Source organism: Aethalodelphis obliquidens, unplaced genomic scaffold (genome assembly GCF_003676395.1).
Source record: "Aethalodelphis obliquidens isolate GAN/ISIS:26980383/991018 unplaced genomic scaffold, ASM367639v1 scaffold4, whole genome shotgun sequence".
Classification (NCBI taxonomy): domain Eukaryota; kingdom Metazoa; phylum Chordata; class Mammalia; order Artiodactyla; family Delphinidae; genus Aethalodelphis; species Aethalodelphis obliquidens.
The window spans coordinates 8,738,103-8,762,777 of record NW_020837948.1 but is presented as its reverse complement, the minus strand read 5'-3'; the positions used below and the strand labels follow the sequence as shown (position 1 = coordinate 8,762,777).

General features: G+C 38.1%; 1 protein-coding gene across 12 annotated transcripts in view; it reads right to left on the bottom strand.

Moving 5' to 3' along the window:
- The window catches only part of RAPGEF6 (Rap guanine nucleotide exchange factor 6), a 218,502-nt gene that overhangs the window by 75,487 nt on the left and 118,340 nt on the right, over positions 1–24,675 (bottom strand). For 11 of the 12 annotated variants that reach the window (XM_027098353.1, XM_027098364.1, XM_027098327.1 and 8 more), the window contains 4 exons: positions 22,950–23,081; positions 5,170–5,347; positions 2,995–3,131; positions 163–321 (listed from right to left, as the gene is read on the bottom strand). In XM_027098353.1, coding sequence (XP_026954154.1) covers positions 163–321; positions 2,995–3,131; positions 5,170–5,347; positions 22,950–23,081 — 606 coding nt within the window. The remainder of the gene's footprint in view (positions 1–162; positions 322–2,994; positions 3,132–5,169; positions 5,348–22,949; positions 23,082–24,675) is intronic. The other variant, XM_027098299.1, reaches the window with a different exon arrangement.

Genomic DNA, 24,675 nt, shown 5'->3' with positions numbered 1-24,675 from the left:
CCACAAATATTTGAGTCTGATATAAAATCTAGTTTCCTTTATTAACTGTGAGCTTTTCAAACCCCCAATTCTCAAATCAAGCTATTTTATTTTGGGGAAGGAAAAAAAAGCTCAGCCATTTAAAATCAAGAAACAAGAGTACACAAGCAGACATAAGCTTACCTGACAATCGTCTACTTTAGTCCTAACAACTCCATGCGTGTACTGCTTATCCAGAGTGGGTGTAATTCCAAAACTATTTCCCATAAAGAGATTTTCAACTTTTCCATCTGGATGACTAATTTCTACAGTGCCGTTTAAAATAACATACCATGAGTCAAGCTATAGAGAAAAATATAGGCTTTAAGAATCTTTGGGAAAAGAGGGTTACATGTTAACTTTGAAAAATAATCAATCAATATATAGAACTCGTATAATTTAAAAAAGAAAAAAGAAGATCTGATTATATTACTAAATACTCTGTCAGTAACACCCTAATCCTGTTAAGCCAACCACTAAAGTTTATTTTACTCTTTCTTCTTTTAGTCACCAAATGAAATCGGGGACTCTCAGTAACTGTTATGGTTAAGACCACCAGCTCTGGGCTTCCCTGGTGGCGCAGTGGCGAAGAATCCGCGTGCTAATGCAGGGGACTATGGGTTCAAGCCCTAGTCCGTGAAGATCCCACATGCTGTGGAGCAACTAAGCCCGTGCACCACAATTACTGAGCCTGTGCTCTAGAGCCCGTGAGCCACAACTACTGAAGCCCCCACGCCTAGACCCTGTGCTCCTCAACAAGAGAAGCCACCGTAATGAGACGCCTGCGCACTGCAACGAAGAGCAGCCCTGCTCACTGCAACTAGAGAAAGCCCGCGTACAGCAACGAAGACCCAATGCAGCCAAAAATAAAATAATAAAAAAATAAAAGGCTACAAATGGCACAGTCCCATTAATACAAAAAAAAAAAAGACCAACAGCTCTTGGAATTTGAATCCAGAATCTGCCACTGACTAGCTGAGTGACTCTGGGCAAGTTACTTAACCTCCTAGGCTTCAGTTTCTTTACTGCTAAAATGGGCATAACAACATTACCTATCACAGGACTTTTGTGTCCATTAAAAATGAGTTTAATACAAACCATGTGATTAGAATAGTGTCTGGCACATAGCAAACATTCAAAAGAAAGAAAGGAAAAAAAAGGGAGCTAGTGATTAATTCAGAAAAACTATTAAAAGCCTGAATTTTAAGGCATATCTTAAAAAATATTGAAAATTTCTCCTAATGTTAAGAAAATACTGCTCTCAATTTATACCAAAGTATTTAATGCTCTAAGGAGACATATTCTAAGGCCTATTGTATATCAGTGAAAGACTACTTGTTCTCATGTGGTATCCCTTTTATTAGCCTAAACTTTCAATTTTAATGTGAATCAGTTTTAATGTGATTTAAGGGAAATCTGGATTATCAGTTCTGAAGGAGAATCACTGGCAACAAGAAATACTTTTTCAAAACTGTTTTTTTTTAATTTTTAGTTATTTCAAATATAAAATACACTCATTGTGGAATTTGTGGATTACACAAATTACTTGAGGACAGGGGCTGTATTGGAGTTTTCCACCACTATCCTCACTGTGTACCTAGCACAAAGTAGGCACACAACATATTTTTGCTGACAGAACCGTGGAATATTAAAAGAAAATTAAAAAAAATATTAAAAGAAGAATATTAAAAGAATATTAAAAATATATTTGTGGAAAAGTAAAGTTATTCAAAACCCCACTATTTATACAGTTGTCATCAAAAGTTTAGTATTTTTCTCCCATGTTTATATTATTTCATATTGTTTAACTATTTAGACTATCCTGTCCTTTTAAAAAAATTTAATACTATACTCATTTGTTCATCAAACTTTTTCTTAGTATATCCTATGTGCCAAACGATTTCTAGGATACAGGGAGAAAGCATGTATACAAAGCTAGAGCTAAGGCCCCTGCCCTCAAAGATATCTATCAAATTTTAAAATAACTTGAAAACCTATATAATATTATACCTGTGGCTATATAATAATTTAGTTAACCACTGTTTTTTTCGGGGGGATATATTTTGGTCATTTCCAATTTTTACTATTATACACATCCTGCAATGAGTATCTTTTGGCATAACTCTTTGAGTTTTATATTGTGTCTGGAGGAGAGACATTAAAAAGGGGAATAATGGGTTAGAGGCTGTTAATACTTTGAAGCCCATGTTAAAAATTTCTAAATGATTTTCCAGAAATACTGTTTATATCCCTACTAGCAGTATATGACAATGTGCACTGACTGACATTTCACCATTAATTTTTATCAGTTCAATAAGAAAACCAGTGAAGTGCTACCTAACAGCAGTAACACTTTTCAATTCCTCTGAATCCTCCCTGTGCCCATCCGCAAGTTGCCATCCAAGCATTTCTGAAAATAGAATTGTCACATAATGCCTCAACTGATAGCAGTCTACTAGGAGGCACAGGTACCAATACATTTCCTTCATTTAAAAAAAAATGTATAATATGAAAAAGGGATAAGGAGATTACATACTTGAAAAACATTTTAATAATAATGTTATAAATATACTAATATAACAATAATTACTGACATGTATACACTGATGTGTATAAAATGGATGACTAATAAGAAAAAAAATAAATTAATAAACAAAACAAAACAAAGAATTAAGAAAATTTTTTTAAAATCTTATAATTTGAGAAGTAAAAACAAATTTGGTCCAATGAATATTAATTACTGAACATCTATTCTGTGCAAGGTCCACTGCCAGGAAATCAAAATTAAGACAAAATAAAGCAAAAACAAAACAAAACTTATCTTTTCAGAAATTATAACTATCCCAGACTCAGCAGTCATTTAAAAAATTGTATAAATTTTAAAAGTCAAGATCTACACAAGTTTATGAAAATTAAATTATTCTAAAAATTAGCTGCTATAACCAAGTAATGTGTAACATCTATTTGCTAACCTACCTCTTGCCCATCTTCAAGAATAATAGCTCCAGCCTGCTCCACCACTTCAAAAATCATCACTGAGCAGAGTTCTCTCCTTACAGACATGGTCATGTTTGCAAAAGCAGGAAGCTGGTGCATAAACTCCAGTAACTGTTCTGTTAAGAAACAGAAATTCTAGTTTAGTGACCATCAAGGACTACAGTTTAAAGATACAATAAAATCCAGAATCCAATACCCAATTTTCTAATCAACTTAGGAATTCATGCTGCTTAACTAGAGAAACCAAGATACAAGATGACTGTTGCTTAAAAAAAATTCAGTTATTTGGTTAACAGATATATTCAGATTCACATGAAAATACAGGCATAATGGAAGACACCAGAATTCACAACCTCCAGAGAGAACCAGGAAACTACACAGATTCAGATGAGCTGGAGAGTTTAGCTAATTTTCCTAGCAGGAGATGCTATTCCATGGTGGTTACATTTAGTGATGTCCTTTGATCTAATAGATTAGTGTAAAAGGCTTTTGTCTGTTTCTTTCTGGGCTAGAGTTTTTAAACAGTTATTAATAAATGTCAGTAAGTAATTAAATTAGGGACAACAAATGTGAATACTAGTTTAAGATTTGTCAAAGCAACTACAAGGTAACTCTCTTTAATTTAACCAACAAATGTATGAATACCTGCCTCAGGCCATTCCCTGGTATAGATACATGAGCAATAAAGATAAAGGAAAAAACATTTAAGCAGTCAGCTAAGGCTGAAATAGAAGAAATAAGGTGCTATCTATCTACAGATAACTGGAAGTTAATCATATTTCAATTTTTAAGAAAGCCTTGTGAAAACAGCATAGTGTACAATTCTTTAGCACTAAAAATGCACTTACAGTTGCTGTCCAGATAGCATTCAAAACATGAGTCTCAACTGTAGGTTGCATAACTATATTATATGTTATTAGCATGGCAAGGAATGTTCAAACGTATTGATCTTTACTCCCATAGATTATAATTATTAGTAGCAGTATCTTCTGACTTGAATCACAGCAGTATGACTCTTATAAAAGGGAAATCTAGGATAAAATCTTAATTGAATCATAATATATAACAACATTAAGTAATCTTTGTCCTTAAAGATAACATTAGCATCTTTAGTATTACTCAACCTCCAACGTACAGTAAGTAGTTCTATAAGAAATTAAAGGAAAATTCATAAAATTTGAATCAAAAACTATACACATATTTTTTCAAGCTACAGGCAAAACTATGATTTTTGATAACATTTGAAATTTTTTTGAATTCATAGACATTGAACACTGATGCACTGTGTTTTACATGTCTTATGGACATGGAGGGGGAAATCACTTTACTGCAATCAAAGCTATTGTTTTATAAATTGGGGCAGCCAGAATATGAGGACTATCTGGCTGAAACATCCATCACCCTAATGGTGGCCAGGGTTGATTCAGCTGACCTGGCTGTCTAGGCAGGTGTCCCCTTCCTCCCTTCACCACTCCACACATGCATCCATCCTGAAGCTGTACACTTAGTCAAAGAGGACAACCTGTCCCGACAGAGGAGAACCTTCCCTGAGAAAGGAGTACTGTCCTTCGCTTACGGATATATGAACAGCTGCGTTCCACTGCTAGAACCTCCAAAACAAGCTCTAACATTGGGGCAGCTAGCCTCAAAGACGGCCCTAAACAATTCTTGCCTCTTGATATTCACGTCCTCGTGCAGTCCCCTCCCATACTGCACGAGGGTTGCTCTGTATGATAAACAGAATTGGGAAGAAGCAATGATGTATCATTCCTGAGGCCAGATCATAAAGGATAGTATGGCATCTGCCTTATTCTCCCCTGAATTACTGGCTTTGGGGGAAACCAACTGCCATGTGGTGAGGACATTTAAACAACCTCTGGAGAAGCCCGTGTGGAGAGGAACTGAGGTTCTATGCCAAAAGCCATGTGAGCAGCCACCTTGGAAGCAGATCCTCCAGCTTAGCCCAGTGACTGTAACTCCTGCCACATTCTGACTACAACCTCATGAGAGACAATGAGCCAGAACGACTCAGGTAGGCTGCTCCTGAATTCTTGACCCACAAAACCTTCTTGGGGGTAATTTGTTATGCACCAATAGGTATCTATATATAAACTGAACTATGAAATTCCTATTGTGAACAGATGTATTTCTTACCAATGTCATCATCAGTTTTGTCTGCAGGTTCTTTTTCAAGACATTCTCGAACAAGATCTCGCCCCTGCAGTGGATCTGTTCGATCAATCTCTTCATCTTCCTCTTCTTCATCTTCAGAATCAACAGGTCCTTCTGGAAGACGTGTTAAATCTACATCTCCTACCTCACTTTCCGTAGCCTACAGAAAGAAATCTTGATCACTTACCATTTCATGTTATAAAAATTATATGTCACAATCTGAATGAAGCAAAACTACCCCTCCCACCAAATATTATCAAGAATTAGGCAACACTGTATGCTCTATCAAAAACAAAATGCTACTTATTTATAAAACGTTTCTCTCTGCCTAAAATACAAGTCATCATTTCAGTGTGACATCTAAATTGACAAATCTGAGCCAGTATGTATAAAATGGTCAAGAGACTCAAACATCACTAAATGTACTAATACCTGCTTTCCAACAAACACTTGTATTCCTTAAAAGTACATTTCCTAAAATATAAAGTGCAAGAAAGAGAAAGACAGTTTACCAACAATCATTTTAGGAGTACCTTGTTAGTATATGCTGGGTGTTATAAATAAGGTATTATTCTTTCAGCACTAGGTTTAGAGTCTAGTAGGGTAGACAGTCATGTAAATTAAGAACAGAAGTATAAAACAGCAGTACTGAAAAGTGCTAAAATTCAACAACTGTGAAGGATTGAACAAATACTTCTCTCTTTCCAATACCTTATTGTTGAATCTAACAGTAAGCAAAGAAGAGCCAAGGTTACTCTACCAGGGGTCCCCAACCCCCCAGCCGCAGACAGGTTCTGGTCTGTGGCCTGTTAGGAACCAGGCTGCACAGCAGGAGGTGAGCTGCCACCCCCTCCCCCCATCGCTTGCATTACCATCTGATCCATCCCCAACCCCCCCCACCCCATCTGTGGAAAAACTGTCTTCCAAGAAACCAGTCCCTGGTGCCAAAAAGGTTCGGGACCACTGCTCTAAGCAATCTTAAAAAAATAAACTTATACTTACAGCCTGAACTTTGCAAACATACTAGTCTCAGATAGTTGTAAAAGAACTAGCAGACTTTTAAAAAACTATGAATTTAAATGTTACTCATAGAAAATGAATAAAATAAATAAAATTATTTATTTACTTTTTGTACTTTGTATTTTTTACTTTTTGTACTTCAGGACAAAATCAAATTGTCCTGAAGTGGATTATTAGGCAATATTTCTAAATATTATACTCAGTTGATTCATATAATAATAAATGAAAAAGCATGAATACTAAAGCAGATATGGAAAAAATGAGTAGAACGTACAGAAATTTCATAATAAATAAGCACTCAAAAATGAGGATTATTGAAAACTATGGAACCTTCATTCAAATATTTAAGTCTCATCTCCTGTGTTGAACATTTACTATTTTGTCTGCCCAGAAGAGGTTCTTCCTTCTTTTAGGGAGTTGATGTTCCTCTCCCACTTAACCCAGAGATTTCAAAGGGAAACAGTGCCCTGTTCCTGGCTAGGGAAGCTAAGGGAGAAAGTCCTTTCCTCTGGATTTTTATAACTGGAGCTGGAGGGCAGAGCATCCTTTCTCCTCCGGTTGATGAATTGGAAGAATGTGAGGCAGAACAGCCTACAGCCACATGGGAATGCCTTTCTGTGGTGGGAGAAAATGGAATCAACTGGCAGAGAAAAGGGCAGGGGAATGCGGAGGAAGGACATTGAACGAGACAGCAGACACAGAAAGAGATCGAGACAGACAGATGCAGAGCAACAAAGCAAAGAAACAAAAATATATCATGCAGGACAGAGATGGAAAAAGCACAGCATGTGCAACAAAGATGACCTGTGATAGAACATGTCACAGAGAGAGAGAGAGGAAGAGCAATCAAGCAACAAGGAGTCAAAGGACTAGAGAGACAGGCAAACAGGGGCAGACACACTTGCAAGCATCCAGGTTCCTTGAGGCCAGAGCTGCCTCTGCTTTCTCTGGAGGTCAATAACTTATCTGTTCTGGCTTTAGTTAATTCAAGTTAAGGCTCTGATACCTGCAACTGAAAAGAGTTCTGATTTGTCATGTAAGACTAGGTTCTATACTTCTTTTGGACTTCTGCACAGCTTTAAGTAAGAGCTTTAATCAATAGTTAACAAACTAGATTAAACACCCAACTTGAAATCTTTAAGATTAGATAAACTGGTTCTTAAGGCTCTTATAGGGGCAATCCTATCTTATGACCAGCATGCTCTCCTGAGTTACATTTTGGTTATGAAACTTTAGGGTTTAAGCAGAGTGCATTTCTGAATAATATACCTTTGGAACTAAAAACTTGTTAAAAAGTTACAATCTCTTTTCAAAGATAAGTTGTTTTAATTTAAATGTGTAGATACTAAAACGACTTTTCCAAAACCCAATTTATCTACAAACACTGATTTTAATCTAAGAAATGAGTGTTAAAAAACACTGAAGCAATATTTTTTACACACAAGTTAATTTTTCAGAATATAGATGCTCACCTCTGGAATAACAGCCTTTTTCTCTTTTATCAAATTTTAAGGACAATCTACCTTAAATCTGAGTTTTTAAACTACCCCGTCCTCATCTCAATCTCAGGTTTTCATCCCCTGACCAAGACTATTGCAACCTAGTTTCATTCTTATCTTTTAGATTATGTCTGATAAAGAGATGGATAACTCAAAACATAAAAAAAGGCAATGGCTTCCCTAGTGGCGCAGTGCGTGAGAGTCCGCCTGCTGATGCAGGGGACACAGGTTTGTGCCCCGGTCCGGGAAGATCCCACATGCCGCATAGCGGCTGGGCCCGTGAGCCATGGCCGCTGAGCCTGCGCGTCCGGAGCCTTTGCTCCGCAACGGGAGAGGCCACAACAGTGAGAGGCCCGTGTACCGCAAAAAAAAAAAAAAAAAAAAAAAAAGGCAAGATGCAAAGGCGGGTGGGGGTGCGATGAATTGGGAGACTGGGAATTGGGAGACTGACATATATACACTACTGATACTACGTATAAAATAGATAACTATGAGAACCTACTGTATAGCACAGGGAACTCTAATCAGTGCTCTGTGGTGACCTAAATGGGAAGGAAATCCACAAAAGAGGGGATATATGTATATGTATAGCTGATTCACTTTGCTGTACAGTAGAAACTAACACAACATTGTAAAGCAACTAAACTGCAATAAAAATTTTTTTAAAAAAGGCAAGATGCAATTCAGTTATGTGGATAATAGGGAAGGCTTACTGTCATCTGCACGAAAAGTGAAGATATTTTAAGAAAATAACTCTTTAGGTAGAATGAAAATCATGGGTAGTGACTGGGAGATGACTATTAAAAGAACTCTTTTAGGAACTTTCTAGGCCATCTGCAAAGGAAAGAATATAATCTCTTCTTACCATTGTCCTCTTTTACCTGTACTTTTATCAAAGTAGGATAAAAGAAAAAGGATGAATAAAATTAGTTAAGAGAACATACTCAACTGCTAAAATGTTAAGAGTCTACAAAAGGGATAAGGTGGTAAAATAAGAATGAAGAATAAAAATATGGGGACTTCCCTGGTGGCGCAGTGGCTAAGAATCTGCCTGCCAAAGGAGGGGACACGGGTTCGAGCTCTGGTCCGGGAAGATCCCACATGCTGCGGAACAGCTAAGCCTGTGCGCCACAACTACTGAGCCTGCGCTCTAGAGCCCGCAAGCCATAACTACTGAGACCATGTACCACAACTACTGAAGCCCGCGCACCTAGAGCCCGTGGTCTGCAACAAGAGATGCCACCACAATGAAAAGCCTGCACACCGCAACGAAGAGTAGTCCCCGCTCACTGCAACTAGAGAAAGTCTGCGCACAGCAATGAAGACCCAATGCAGCCTAAAATAAATAAATAAATAAATTTAAAATATGTACAGCTTTAAAAATAAATAAATAAAAATATGAAAGAGTCTCAGTCGGAGGAAGATGGCATAAGAGTAAGACGCAGAGATCACCTTCCTCCCCACAGATACACTAGAAATACATCTACACGTGGAACAACTCCTACAAAACACCTACTGAACGCTGGCAGAAGACCTCAGACTTCCCGAAAGGCAAGAAACTCCCCACGTACCTGGGTAGGGCAAAAGAAAAAAAGAATAAACAGAGACAAAAGAATAGGGACGGGGCCTGCACCAGTGGGAGGCAGCTGTGAAGGAGGAAAGGTTTCCACACATTAGGAAGCCCCTTCGCGGGCAGAGACTGCGGGTGGCGGAGCGGGGAAGCTTCGGAGCCGCGGAGGAGAGCACAGCAACAGGGGTGCGGAGGGCAAAGCGGAGAGATTCCCACACAGAGGATCGGTGCCGACCAGCACTCACCAGCCCGAGAGGCTTGTTTGCTCACCCGCCGGGGCGGGTGGGGCTGGAGCTGAGGCTCGGGCTCTGGTTGGAGCGCAGGGAGAGGACTGGGGTTGGTGGCGTGAACACAGCCTGCAGGGGGTTAGTGCACCACGGCTAGCCGGGAGGGAGTCCGGGAAAAGTCTGGACCTGCCAAAGAGGCAAGAGACTTTTTCTTCCCTCCTTGTTTCCTGGTGCGCGAGGAGAGGGGATTAAGAGCGCTGCTTAAAGGAGCTCCAGAGACGGGTGCGAGCCGCGGCTAACAGCGCGGAACCCAGAGACGGGCAGGAGATGCTAAGGCTGCTGCTGCCGCCACAAAGAAGCCTGTGTGCGAGCACAGGTCACTATCCACACCTCCATTCCGGGGAGCATGTGCAGCCCGCCACTGCCTGGGTTCCGTGATCCAGGGACAACTTCCCCGGGAGAACGCACGGCGTGCCTCAGGCTGCTGCAACGTCATGCCAGCCTCTGCTGCCTCAGGCTCACCCCTCATCCATACCCCTCCCTCCCCACGGCCTGAGTGAGCCAAAGGCCCCGAGTCACCAGCTCCTTTAACCCCATCTTGTCTGAGCGAAGAACAGACACCCTCTGGCAACCTAAACACAGAGGCGGGGCCAAATCCAAAGCTGAGCACCGGGAGCTGTGCGAACAAAAAAGAGAAAGGAAAATCTCTCCCAGCAGCCTGAGAAGCAGCAGATTAAATCTCCACAATCAACCTGATGTACCCTGCATGTATGGGTGGAATACATGAACAGACAACGAATCATCCCAAATTGAGGAGGTGGACTTTGAGAGCAAGATTTATTATTTTTTCCCCTTTTCCTCTTTTTGCGAGTGTGTATGTGTATGCTTCTGTGTGAGATTTTGTCTGTATAGCTTTGCTTTCACCATTTGTCATAGGGTTCTATCCGTCCGTGGTTTTTTTTCTTTTTAAAAAAACTTTTTTCTTAATAATTATTTTTTATTTTAATAACTTTATTTTATTTTATCTTACTTTATTCTTCCTTCCTTTCTTTCTTTATACCTTTCATTCCTTCTCCCTTCCTTCCTTTCTTTCTTTCTACTTTTTCTCCCTTTTATTCTGAGCCATGTGAATGAAAGGCTCTTGGTGCTGCAGCCAGGTGTCAGGCCTGTGCCTCTGAGGTAGGAGAGCCGAGTTCAGGAAATTGGTCCACCAGAGACTTCCCAGCTCCACGTAATGTAAAATGGAGAAAGCTCTCCCAGAGTACTCCATCTCAACGCGAAGACCCAGCTCCACTCAACCACCAGCAAGCTACAGTGCTGGACACCCTATGCCAAAACATCTAGCAAGACAGGAACACAACCCCACCCATTAGCACAGAGGCTGCCTAAAATCATAATAAGGCAACAGACACCCCAAAACACACAACCAGACATGGACCTGCCCACCAGAAAAACAAGATCTAGCCTCAACCACCAGAAAACAGGCACTAGTCCCCTCCACCAGGAAGCCTATACAACCCACTGAACCAACTTTAGCCACTGAGGACAGACACCAAAAACAACAGGAACTAAGAACCTGCAGCCTGCAAAAAGGAGAACCCAAACACAGTAAGATAAGCAAAATGAGAAGACAGAAAAACACACAGCAGATGAAGGAGCAAGATAAAAACCCACCAGACCTCACAAATGAAGAGGAAATAGGCAGTCTACCTGAAAAAGAATTCAGAATAATGACAGTAAAGGTGACCCAAAATCTTGGAAATAGAGAAAATGCAAGAAACATTTAACAAGGACCTAGAAGAACTAAAGATGAAACAAGCAATGATGAACAACACACTAAATGAAATTAAAAATACTCTAGATGGAATCAATAGCAGAATAACTGAGGCAGAAGAATGGATAAGTGACCTGGAAGATAAAATAGTGGAAATAACTACTGCAGAGCAGAATAAAGAAAAAAGAATGAAAAGAACTGAGGACAGTCTCAGAGACATCTGGGACAAAATTAAACACACCAACGTTCGAATTACAGGGGTTCCAGAAGAAGAAGAAAAAAAGAAAGGGACTGACAAAATATTTGAAGACATTATAGTTGAAAACTTCCCTAATATGGGAAAGGAAATAGTTAATTAAGTCCAGGAAGCACAGAGAGTCCCATACAGGATAAATCCAAGGAGAAACACGCCAAGACACATATTAATCAAACTGTCAAAAATTAAATACAAAGAAAACATATTAAAAGCAGCAAGGGAAAAACAACAAACAACACACAAGGGAATCCCCATAAGTTTAACAGCTGAACTTTCAGCAGAAACTCTGCAAGCCAGAAGGGACTGGCAGGACATATTTAAAGTGATGAAGGAGAAGAACCTACAACCAAGATTACTCTACCCAGCAAGGATCTCATTCAGATTTCATGGAGAAATTAAAACCTTTACAGACAAGCAAAAGCTGAGAGAGTTCAGCACCAACAAACCAGCTCTACAACAACTGCTAAAGGAACTTCTCTAGGCAAGAAACACAAGAGAAGGAAAAGACCTACAATAACAAATTTCCATTAGTTACAAAATGGGAATAGGAACATACATATGAAGAAAATGGGAATAGGAACATACATATTGATAATTACCGTAAATGTAAATGGATTAAATGCTCCCACCAAAAGACACAGACTGGCTGAATGGATACAAAAACAAGACCCATATATATGCTGTCTACAAGAGACCCACTTCAGACCTAGAGACACATACAGACTGAAAGTAAGGGGAAGGAAAAAGATATTCCATGCAAATGGAAACCAAAAGAAAGCTGGAGCAGCAATTCTCATGTCAGACAAAATAGACTTTAAAATAAAGACTATTACAAGAGACAAAGAAGGCCACTACATAATGATCAAGGAATCGATCCAAGAAGAAGATATAACAATTGTAAATATTTATGCACCCAACATAGGAGCACCTCAATACATAAGGCAAATACTAACAGCCATAAAAGGGGAAATCGACAGTAACAGATTCAGAGTAGGGGACTTTAACACCCCACTTTCACCAATGGATAGATCATCCAAAATGAAAAAAATAAGGAAACACAAGCTTTAAATGATACATTAAACAAGACGGACTTAATTGATATTTATAGGACATGCCATCGAAAAACAACAGAATACACGTTTTTCTCAAGTGCTCATGGAACATCACAAATCAAACCTTGGTAAATTTAAGAAAATTGAAATTGTATCAACTATCTTTTCCGACCACAACGCTATGAGACTAGATATCAATTACAGGAAAAGATCTGTAAAAAATACAAACACATGGAGGCTGAACAATACACTACTTAATAACAAGATGATCACTGAAGAAATCAAAGAGGAAATCAAAAAATACCTAGAAACAAATGACAATGGAGACACGACGACCCAAAACGTATGGGATGCAGCAAAAGCAGTTCTAAGAGGGAAGTTTATAGCAATACAGTCCTTCCTTAAGAAACAGGAAACATCTCGAATAAACAACCTAACCTTCCACCTAAAGCAATTAGAGGAAGAAGAACAAAAAATCCCCAAAGTTAGCAGAAGGAAAGAAATCATAAAGATCAGATCATAAATAAATGAAAAAGAAATGAAGTAAACGATAGCAAAGATCAATAAAACTAAAAGCTGGTTCTTTGAGAGGATAAACAAAATTGATAAACCATTAGCCAGACTCATCAAGAAAAAAAGGGAGAAGACTCAAATCAATAGAATTAGAAATGAAAAAGGAGAAGTAACAACTGACACTGCAGAAATACAAAAGATCATGAGAGATTACTACAAGCAACTCTATGCCAATAAAATGGACAACCTGGAAGAAATGGACAAATTCTTAGAAATGCACAACCTGCCAAGACTGAATCAGGAAGAAATAGAAAATATGAACAGACCAATCACAGGCACTGAAATGTGATTAAAAATCTTCCAACAAACAAAAGCCCAGGACAAGATGGCTTCACAGGCCAATTCTATCAAACATTTAGAGAAGAGCTAACACCTATCCTTCTCAAACTCTTCCAAAATATAGCAAAGGGAGGAACACTCCCAAACTCATTCTACAAGGCCACGATCACCCTGATACCAAAATCAGACAAGGATGTCACAAAGAAAGAAAACTACAGGGCAATATCACTGATGAACATAGATGCAAAAACTCTCAACAAAATACTAGCAAACAGAATCCAACAGCACATTAAAAGGATCATACACCATGATAAGTGGGGTTTCTCCCAGGAATGCAAGGATTCTTCAATATACGCAAATCAATCAATGTGATACACCAATTAACAAATTGAAGGAGAAAAATCATAAGATCATCTCCATAGACGTAGAGAAAGCTTTCGACAAAATTCAACACCCATTTATGATAAAAACCCTCCTGAAAGTAGGCATAGAGGGAACTTTCCTCAACATAATAAAGGCCATATATAACAGACCCACAGCCAACATCGTCCTCAATGGTGAAAAACTGAAAGCATTTCCACTAAAATCAGGAACAAGACAAGGTTTTCCACTCTCACCTCTCTTATTCAACATAGTTTTAGAAGTTTTAGCCACAGCAATCAGAGAAGAAAGGGAAATAAAAGGAATCCAAATCAGAAAAGAAGAAGTTAAGCTGTCACTGTTTGCTGATGACATGATACTATACATAGAGAATCCTAAAGATGCTACCAGAAAACTACTAGAGCTAATCAATGAATTTGGTAAAGTAGCAGGATACAAAATTAATGCACAGAAATCTCTGGCATTCCTATACACTAATGATGAAAAATCTGAAAGTGAAATCAAGAAAACACACCCATTTACCATTGCAACCAAAAGAATAAAATATCTAGGAATAAACCTACCTAAGGAGACAAAAGACCTGTATGCAGAAAATTATAAGACACTGATGAAAGAAATTAAAGATGATACAAATAGATGGAGAGATATATCATGTTCTTGGATTGGAAGAATCAACATTGTGAAAATGACTCTACTACCCAAAGCAATCTACAGATTCAATGCAATCCCTGTCAAACTACCACTGGCATTTTTCACAGAACCTGAACAAAATATTTCACAATTTGTATGGAAAGACTAAAGACCCCGAATAGCCAAAGCAATCTTGAGAATGAAAAACGGAACTGGAGGAATCAGGCTCCCTGACTTCAGACTATACTACAAAGCTACAGTAATCAAGACAGTATGGTACTGGCACAAAAACAGAAATATAGATCAATGGAACAGGATAGAAAGCCCAGAGATAAACCAAGCACATATGGTCACCTTATATTTGAGAAAGGAGGCAGGAATGTACAGTGGAGAAAGGATAGCCTCTTCAATAAGTGGTGCTGGGAAAACTGGACAGGTACATGTAAAAGTATGAGATTAGAACACTCCCTAACACCATACACAAAAATAAGCTCAAAATGGATTAAAGACCTAAATGGAAGGCCAGAAACTATCAAACTCTTAGAGGAAAACATAGGCAGTACTCTCTATGACATAAATCACAGCTAGATCCTTTGTGACCCACCTCCTATAGAAATGGAAATAAAAATAAACAAATGGGACCTAATGAAACGTAAAAGCTTTTGCACAGCAAAGGAAACCATAAACAAGACCAAATGACAACCCTCAGAATGGGAGAAAATATTTGCAAATGAAGCAAGTGACTAAGGATTAATCTCCAAAATTTATAAGCAGCTCATTCAGCTCAGTAACAAAAAAGCAAACAACCCAATCCAAAAATGGGCAGAAGACCTAAATAGACATTTCTCCAAAGATGATATACAGACTGCCAACAAACACATGAAGGAATGCTCAACATCATTAATCATTAGAGAAATGCAAATCAAAACCACAATGAGATATCATCTCACACTGGTCAGAATGACCATCATCAAAAAAATGTAGAAATAATAAATGCTTGAGAGGGTGTGGAGAAAAGGGAACACTCTTGCACTGCTGGTGGGAATGTGAATTGGTACAGCCACTACGGAGAACAGTATGGAGGTTCCTCAAAAAACTACAAATAGAACCACCATATGACCCAGCAATCCCACTACTGGGCATATACCCTGAGAAAACCATAATTCAAAAAGAGTCATGTACCAAAATGTTTATTGCAGCTCTATTTACAATAGCCAGGAGATGGAAACAACCTAACTGTCCATCATCAGATGAATGGACAAAGAAGATGTGGCACATATATACAATGGAATATTATTCAGCCATAAAAAGAAACGAAATTGAGTTATTTGGAGTGAGGTGGATGGACCTAGAGTCTGTCATACAGAGTGAAGTAAGTCAGAAAGAGAAAGACAAATACCATATGCTAACACATATATATGGAATCTAAGAAAAAAAATGTCATGAAGAACCTAGGGGTAAGATGGGAATAAAGACACAGGCCTACTAGAGAATGGACTTGAGGATATGGGGAGGGGGAAGGGTAAGCTGTGCCAAAGTGAGAGAGTGCCGTGGACATATATACACTACCAAACGTAAAATAGATAGCTAGTGGGAAGCAGCCGCATAGCACAGGGAGATCAGCTCGGTGCTTTGTGACCACCTGGATGTATGGGAAAGGGAGGGTAGGAGGGAGGGAGACTCTAGAGGGAGGAGATATGGGAACATATGTATACGTATAATTGATTCACTTTGTTATAAAGCAGAAACTAACACACCGTTGTAAAGCAATTATACTCCAATAAAGATGTTAAAAAAAGATATATGAAAGAGTGGCCAGAAACATGCTAAAAAATTACAAAGCATTTTGTAATTTTTAAAAAAGTGTACAAAATGTGCTACATAGAGTCCAAGGTCTAAATCCTTGACCAGGGCTTCCCTGGTGGCGCAGTGGTTTAAGAATCCGTCTGCCAATGCAGGGCACACAGCTTCCAGCCCTGGTCCGGGAAGATCCCACATGTCGCGTGGCAACTAAGCCCATGCACCACAACTACTGAGCCTGTGCGCTAGAGCCCGAGAGCCACAACTACTGAAGCCCATGCGCCCAGAGCCTGTGCTCCGCAACAAGAGAAGCCACCACAGTGGGGAGCCCTGCACTGTGACGAAAAGTAGCCCCCACTTGCTGCAACTAAAGAAAGCTTGCAAGCAGCAATGAAGACCCAACGCAGCCATAAATAAATAAAATAAATTTTTAAAAATATATATAAATCCTTGACTAAACAAAGGCAAGCCAGGTCTTTAAGGTAAAGGTAGATATGAGGACCACCAGGACTGGTAGTCACTATATGATGCTGCTGAGGATGCAGTTCCTAGGAAAAACGTTTCTTTAATAACTAGATAAGATTTTTTTTAAATGTAGTATCCACAATATCCAGCATACAATATAAAATTACTAGACAGATGAAGAACATGGAAATGTGACCCATAATCAGGAGAAAAATCAATCAATATAAAGAGATGCAGGAATGATGAAATTAGGAGACATGAATTTTTGACATATATTATAAGCAAATTCAAGGATTCAAAAGAAAGTACAAACATAATTAAGGGTAAAATGGGAAATACCAATAAAGAAATGTAAACTGCAAGAAAAGTAAACTTGAAGAAGGGCGATAAAAACTACCCAAACTGAAGGAAAGAGAGGAAAAAAGCCAAAAAGAAAATTGAACAGAGCCTCAGAGACTCACATAATATCAAAGTTGTTAGAAAAAAGTAGGTCAAAAGGTATGCCACATTCATTAATGTAGGGTTCGAAAAAGATCGGAGCCCTGGCCTTTCAACTATTTTAACCCAGCAGTTGGAATACAGCAGACCCTCAGAAATATTATGATAAATGGATTAAGCCCAGAAAAAAACAAAAGTATGTTGGTGAAAGGGCTAACAAGACAAGTATTAAACTTCTTGCATTTTTCTTGTTCCCACAGTATGAATGTGTCTCTGTGTATATGTGCAAATATAATTTGGTGAGGCAGACAGTCTGAGGTGATTTTCTGTTAACTTGGCCTTCTCCAAATAAACCACCAGCGGATTTCCTTTTCCTGTTTGCATCTACATAAACATGGAGGTATGATGAGGGGAACTACAGGTTAGAATAAGAAGTTATACAAGCTTATAGAAGCCACATTCTCAAATTTAGAGCAAATACTAAGCCAGAATCTTAGATTTTCAGCACTTATCTTTTCTGAATTCCCATTTTTAATATTTCATTCAACCTTTTTCATGGATCACTTAGTCCTTATGTTTTCTCTCTGTCTTTCTAGTCAGGGCAAGAACCCTGTGAAATTAATCCTTCACAATAATGCTGTCCAGGCTGGCCCATTCCATTATCTCTACAACAGGGCAGGTGGTCAAAGTAATGCCTCCCTTGCTCTGGATCATCAATTAGTTAGCAGTGATCCTCTCCATTTTCCCTGGAAATATTGATTTCTACTTTCAAATGTAATTCAACTAAAAAAAATTCTAGATTGCTTTCTAAGTGCCAACACTGTGCTTAACTCAGTGTGAGATAACAAAAGGAAGAAACAAACTCTGCACGCTACAAATTTACCATGATGATGAAAAAGATCAAGTTTAAAAGTAACCATACTAAAAAGCAGAGCGAAAAAAAGTGGTAAGAGCCACAGAAAAACTGCTGCAGGTCCCAACATGTGAGAGGCAATACGAAAATGTCATCCAGGTGGAGCTGCAGGAAGAACAGCATTACCAAAACAGGGCTAGGAAAAGACAAACACATTCAGGGAATAGCATGTGTATTTGTCATGGACCAGAATCTAGAATGTGTTAAGTGGGAAACAGTGGAATATAAAACCAGATTTGCAGACTATGGTTAGAAATGAAAGGCTTGGAATTTGAATATAAATTTGAAATGAAGAGTGTAAATTAGATAATGGTGAAGCACTGAAGATTTTTAAAGAGAAGGAAAGTCATTCTTCTTGTAATGAAAGGAGAAGTTTAAAAAATGGAAATAGGCAAGGATAACTGAGACTTTGACTAGGAGACATGATATTCTTAACAGAAATATTAAAGACAAGTGGAAGAAAACATGTAGCAGGGCAAAAAGCTAGTTGAAGTATCAAAAGAACATGCAGGTGGAAACATGGCACCAGAGTTTTGGAGAGATTGGCAGTAGAGCTCTGAGTTAAGGAATTATGCTTCCATGAGGTGGGATTTTTAGGATCACATTTACTTCCTATATAGAAACCAAAAAAGATAGGTGGGGGATGAATGGGTACCTCAGGTTATTTAAAAATAAGTTAATGACAAGACAACTGCTTTAGGTTCAATAATTAACATTTTACATTTTACAATCCTCCAGCTCTTGGAAAAGGAATCCAGAAAGCAAACCTCCTTATTTCTCTTGAGTATTCTTTGAAGATACATAAAATATTCTATCCAAGAACATTCTAACATCTTAATGCATACTCTTAGCTAAATTTTAAGCTAATCTGATTAGAAACATATTCATACTGAAACAATTACTTGCATTTTTTCTAACCTGTGATAAATGCTTTATTTTGAACTTTCTTTGAGATCCAAGAGCTTTTAATTTTAAACCAGAACACATGAAAGCTCTCAAGAAGGAAATACATAGGAGCATAGTCATACATTTGGCCATATAAAATGGTACTGTAAACAATATTCCTGTTACAAACTGCTGTTAGTATGTCTCTCTTCTCTAGCCCCTCCAATCCTCCAAATTAAAAATACATTTCACCCTTGAAAACCATTGGTGTTAGTGACACCAACCCCCTTCCCCCTCACAGCTGAAATCCACATATAACTTTACAGTCAGCCCTCTGTACGTGCGGTTCTGTACGTGTAGTACTGTAGTATGTATTTATTGGGGGAAAAAAATCCACGTATAAGTGGACCCATGCAGTTCAAACCTATTTTGTTCAAGGGTTAAATGTACGCGCATATTTTGTAAGGCTCTGCTTATACTGTTATAGGCCATGACTGGGTTAGGTATTCACTTTTAAAACCTCCCAAATGTTGAAATTTGGATAATCAGGAAAACTACTTCAAATGTTGCTGGTCAAGGTATATACACTGGCAACGTACATCTGTAACTAAAAGGTGCCTTGAAGGATGCTTGGTCCTGTCCAAAATGTCCATGGGCATATTTGGTCCATGCCAAATGGTCTGGGACAAGATCAAATACCAAGGACCTTTTGGTGTGGACCAAACATCTGTTAACCAAAGAGTATATTCACAGCTTTCACAAGCAGTAAAAGGAGGCCTGAGGTTAAGGGAGAGACTGAAGGTCCAGTATTGATATTTAACTCTATGCTCTTTTCTTCTCTTTTAGTCCTGAGGACCCAATTGGACACACACACATAATTTAGTTGGTATTATTTACCTTATCCATAGTTTTTGTTTTTTTTTAATTTTTTAAATTGTAGGTCTAGAAATTCTATATTATAGGAGATATAGTTTATCAGTCTATTATTATTCTGTTCATATTCCTTTTACCCTCTAGTAATAATTCCTTTAATCCTTTCCCACAATTTTATTCAACTTTTTTTTTTTTTTTTTCGCGGTACGTGGGCCTCTCACTGTTGTGGCCTTTCCCGTTGTGGAGCACAGGCTCCGGACGCACAGGCTCAGCGGCCATGGCTCACAGGCCCAGCCGCTCTGCGGCACGTGGGATCCTCCTGGACAGGGGCACGAACCCGCGTCCCCTGCATCGGCAGGCGGACTCCCAACCACTGCGCCACCAGGGAAGCCCTTATTCAACTTTTATTTTTAACTATACACTCTATTTATGTCCTCTTTAAAATTTTTTAAATGTAGAAATAATAATGTCCATTGAGAAAAACGTAAGACAAGCTGAAGGAACATAATAAAAACTACCCACAATCCTACCATCAGCAGAAAAACTGTTACTATTTGGTAACATGTCTTGAATTCATATATACATTCCATGTATACAGTATAAGACAAATACATATGTATTTATTTACTTTAAGATTCTGATTTCTTTTCCTTCTGTTTTTATCTTTGTATATTTGTTTTGTTTTAACCTTTATTCTGTTTATATCCTTTGGCTAGTGTCCTAGGCTTAACCAAAGTCTGAGTTTGGGGACTTTTACCTTCTTTGGCTGCACTTAAAAGAGTTTATCTTACATTTTTGCATATTTGACTTTAGTATTATAATAGTTTTCTCCTTGAAATTTCTGAATTTCTGTTTTGGTTCTTGAATTTCGTTGTTTTTGCTCATCTGTTTACTCTCCCTAAATTCATTAAAACTTATTTTATCTTGTTGGTTAGTTGACGCATTTCACAGCATCATCTTTTAACTATATGTTTTCATTTATGTGACCTTCTGGAAAACGTAAAACCAAAAGGGCAGAAAACAGATTGGTGGCTGCCAGCAGCTGGGGATAAGGAGAAGGAACTGACTAAAAAGGAGCATACAAAGCCCTTTTTGAGGTGATAGAAAGATTCTATGTCTTCATGTAAGCTATGCTAAAAAGGGTAAATTTTATTATTTGTAAATTACATCTCAGCATCAAACATATACATACAAACACACAAACACAATGACATAGGAAGCAGAACTGATATGACTTAACAGTGAATTATCATGATCAGGGGAGGAGGGCCAATGGTAACCTTCAGGTTTCTGGGGGTATGAAAAGGTATCCTGTTTATTTTGTAATGAAGGGACTTTTTTGATGTGCAGGAAAGCTGGCAAGGATACCTGTCCACATGTTATGCTATGTTAAAATGAATCTCTTAAAAGGTAGAATGAACTGTGGAAAGTGTTACTGAGGAAGGAAAACATACAAAAGGTTGGCGCAGGGCAGCCACATACATGGTCATGGTCCTACAGGAGAAGACCTCCAACCATACCAGCAGGTAGGCTCAAGCCCCAGCTTCAGGTGGGTCATCCAGTAGGTGAACATCCTGTGGATGCTAATATAAGTGCAATTCTTCAGAAGCTCCTCCAGGATCTTGCCAAAGAATCAGGACCCTACTGTGTACAGCCCATCTATTAGTTCAGTGTAAAGCACGGCCTTTCCAAGTGACCTTGAACCTCAATCCCTGCACTATCCTCTTGTCCCTTTTCTCACAACCATCGGGGGCTCTGCTCCTTGCTCCAAGAAGGTGATCACATCTGGCTTAGAGATGGATATACTAGTGAGTTCAGGTACCTATAGTTCATCAACATTACATCTCTGCTTTACTGTCTCTCTTTGAAAGGTCCAGACATTCCCACTTATCTTGAGAAAAATCTAAAGAAAAATCTAAAGCCACATCCCTGAACTTTAAAAAATTAATCCAGGGTCAATCTTCCTTAGTGTTCTTCCCTAGGAAAAACACAGAGTCCAGAGAAGCACAGCTGTACTTTGACTTTTAGGTATGCAACAACTCTAACTTAATCCACAAGATACTTCTTTTGCGGAGGGGTAGAATGCATGAAGCCCAACAAATCCATGAACACAGTAAGTGGCCCCAGAACCACTGCACTGTTTTTAACTTTACTTTTTAAAAACTCCCTGTTCTATCTACTATAAAATGGTGAAGAAGAATTCCTTGTTCTCTCTACTATAAAATGCCAAACAGGGGGATTTAGATGGCATGTCCACAGCAACAATCTTTGTAGAAAAAAGCCTCACATAAACCAAAAATGGAGGCTTTTTTCCATTTTGCACCTGCCTGCAAACTTCCCTTAACAGAGGAACGCTGACTTTCATATAACAGCTAAATCCGTGCAACTCAACAGAACCACAATCTAAACTGTTTTCCTCAGACAACAATGATTCTATTTCAACAAATCAGTACTCTATGGTAGCCACTAGCCGTATGTGGTACTTGAAAAATGTGTCTTGTCTGAATTGAGGTGTGCCGTAAGTTAATATTAAACTTTGCCTTTTGAAGACTTAGTATGAAAAAATAACTCATTCATAATTTTTAAACACTGATTACATGTTGAAATAATATTTGAATATACTGTGCTAAATAAAATATATTATTAAAATTAATTTTACCTGTTTCCTTTTAATTTTTAAATGTGGCCACTGGAAAATTTAAGTCTTTACAATACAAAGGCAAGTCTAATCTTCTTCATGACTTTACTTATAGAAGACTTAACTAATCAACTATTGAATATAATAAAAATCGCCTTTTTATAAATTTAAGTTCAGTTGTTTCAAGAACCATTTTCTAATGCAAGCAAATATTATATATTAATATAGATTCACTTGGATAAAAGAAATTAAAAAGAACACTATATTCATGCACTGCTGGACCATATTTAATCACTCTCAAAAGATAGATCACCTCTTTCATTAGGCTTGTAAATATGACACAGTAAACAAAGCATATTTTCTCAAAGACCTTATGTCAGAATTTCACACCCTAGTTAATAGATACATGACCACCTAAGGCACAAGCACAAGGTATTCGGCAGAATTAAAAAAGCCATATGCACAGCAAACAAATTCCTAACGTATTACCTGATAGATATCTGATAAACTGCTGCTCCCAGAGTCACTGGCAATGCTACAACCAGACTGACTAGAAGACACATGAGTCACCTGTGGATGAGGGTTGTCTGCAATGTGCATCTTGGTAAGATCGGCTGGAAGCTGAAAAAGAAAAATAATTTAAGATAATCTAAATATCAAGCATTACCTTTAAAGAGTTCTTGACACACTGTAACTTCTGCAACAACATTTTGTTTTATGTATATTTCTGTGCAACCTAATTTCTCATCTAAACTCTCCATTCTTGGGAAAAATCTTAGAAAGTGATAAGAACCAAATCAGCATTCTGACTGTTAGGCAAGCCTACAGTGGAAGCCCACTTAGCAGTTTTCAAAAGACATTACCATGAGTAATGGTATTTCAGAGGAAAAAACTGGCCTTTCCTCAAATAAAAATATCAGCTGTCGCTACCGTAAAAGGTAGGAATGCTCGCTCGCTCGCTCGCTCCCTCCCTCCCTCTCACACATACACACATACACACACACACCTCACTAACACAAAATGGTTGCTAATTCCAGAATAAAACAGCAAAATCTTGGATTAAAGTACAGCATCTGGCACCAAGACTTAAGAAAAGTAACAGTTGGCTGCATTCAATATTCCAAAAATTTAGTAAGCCTCTTTTCATTTAATATTGTATTAGCTTATAGTTGGCCCCTAAAAAATTTGTGAGTAATCATAATTATTTAATGAATGTCTATGCTAGGTATAGGAATACAAGAGATGCAGAAGGAAATGATTCCACCACCTCATCTTTAATATGGTCAGCAATACAAGTTGTACAATATAATTCACACCATAAAACTTTAAAAAATTTTACAAAATAAATGCTACAGGAGTTGAGACAAGATACAAACCACTGTGCTCCAAAGCGGTGAGAGAAAATTTTACAAAGGCAATATGATGATGTATTTTCCAAATAATTTCTCTGCAATTAGCTATTCAGGACTACTGAGAGAAATCTATTTACTTTTTAGAGCAGGGTTTCACATTACTTTATTACAGGAAAATGTTAAAGAAACACAGGCATTAACAGTGGAAACTAAATATACTCTAAAGGAGAAAACATCCAAGCCTGAATTATATTATCTCAAGAGGAAGTCATGGTAATTATAAAAATTTACCTGAAAAAAACTACATAACAAACTTCCCCTGCTGGGATAGGTAATTCAGATGAATCCTGTAACTCAGATATACAGAAAAACAGTAACACACACAATCTGATCCTTGAAGGTGCTTTTCTCTTAAGAGTATTTTCTGATTCCTAAAGAGGAGGCAAACAGGTTGAGAAGCACTTCTGACAGCCCCTGGTTAGAGAGACAAAAATTATATTCGAAGGCCTAGCATGGAAGGGCCATGCTTTGGATTTGGACCCTGGAAAGTACATTATGCCCTAGTAAATAAGTGTGATCCAAAAGTAAACTGATGCTCATTTTAGAATCATCTCAATCCCTGATTTTGGATTAAAGTTATACAGGATTACTAATGCTTCCAGTCAGCTACTGAAAGCAAACACAAAACTTCACCAAAGAAAAAAAAACAAATCATCCTAGGCCTCAAAATACTAAAAACAAATTCCATTGCTCAAATAAAACCAGGCACATTAGGAGACAAGATGGCATTCATGAAAACTAAGGGAAATAATAAACTCTAGAAACCAGTGAAGAAAAACTTCCAAAAAATGGAGTTATCAGAT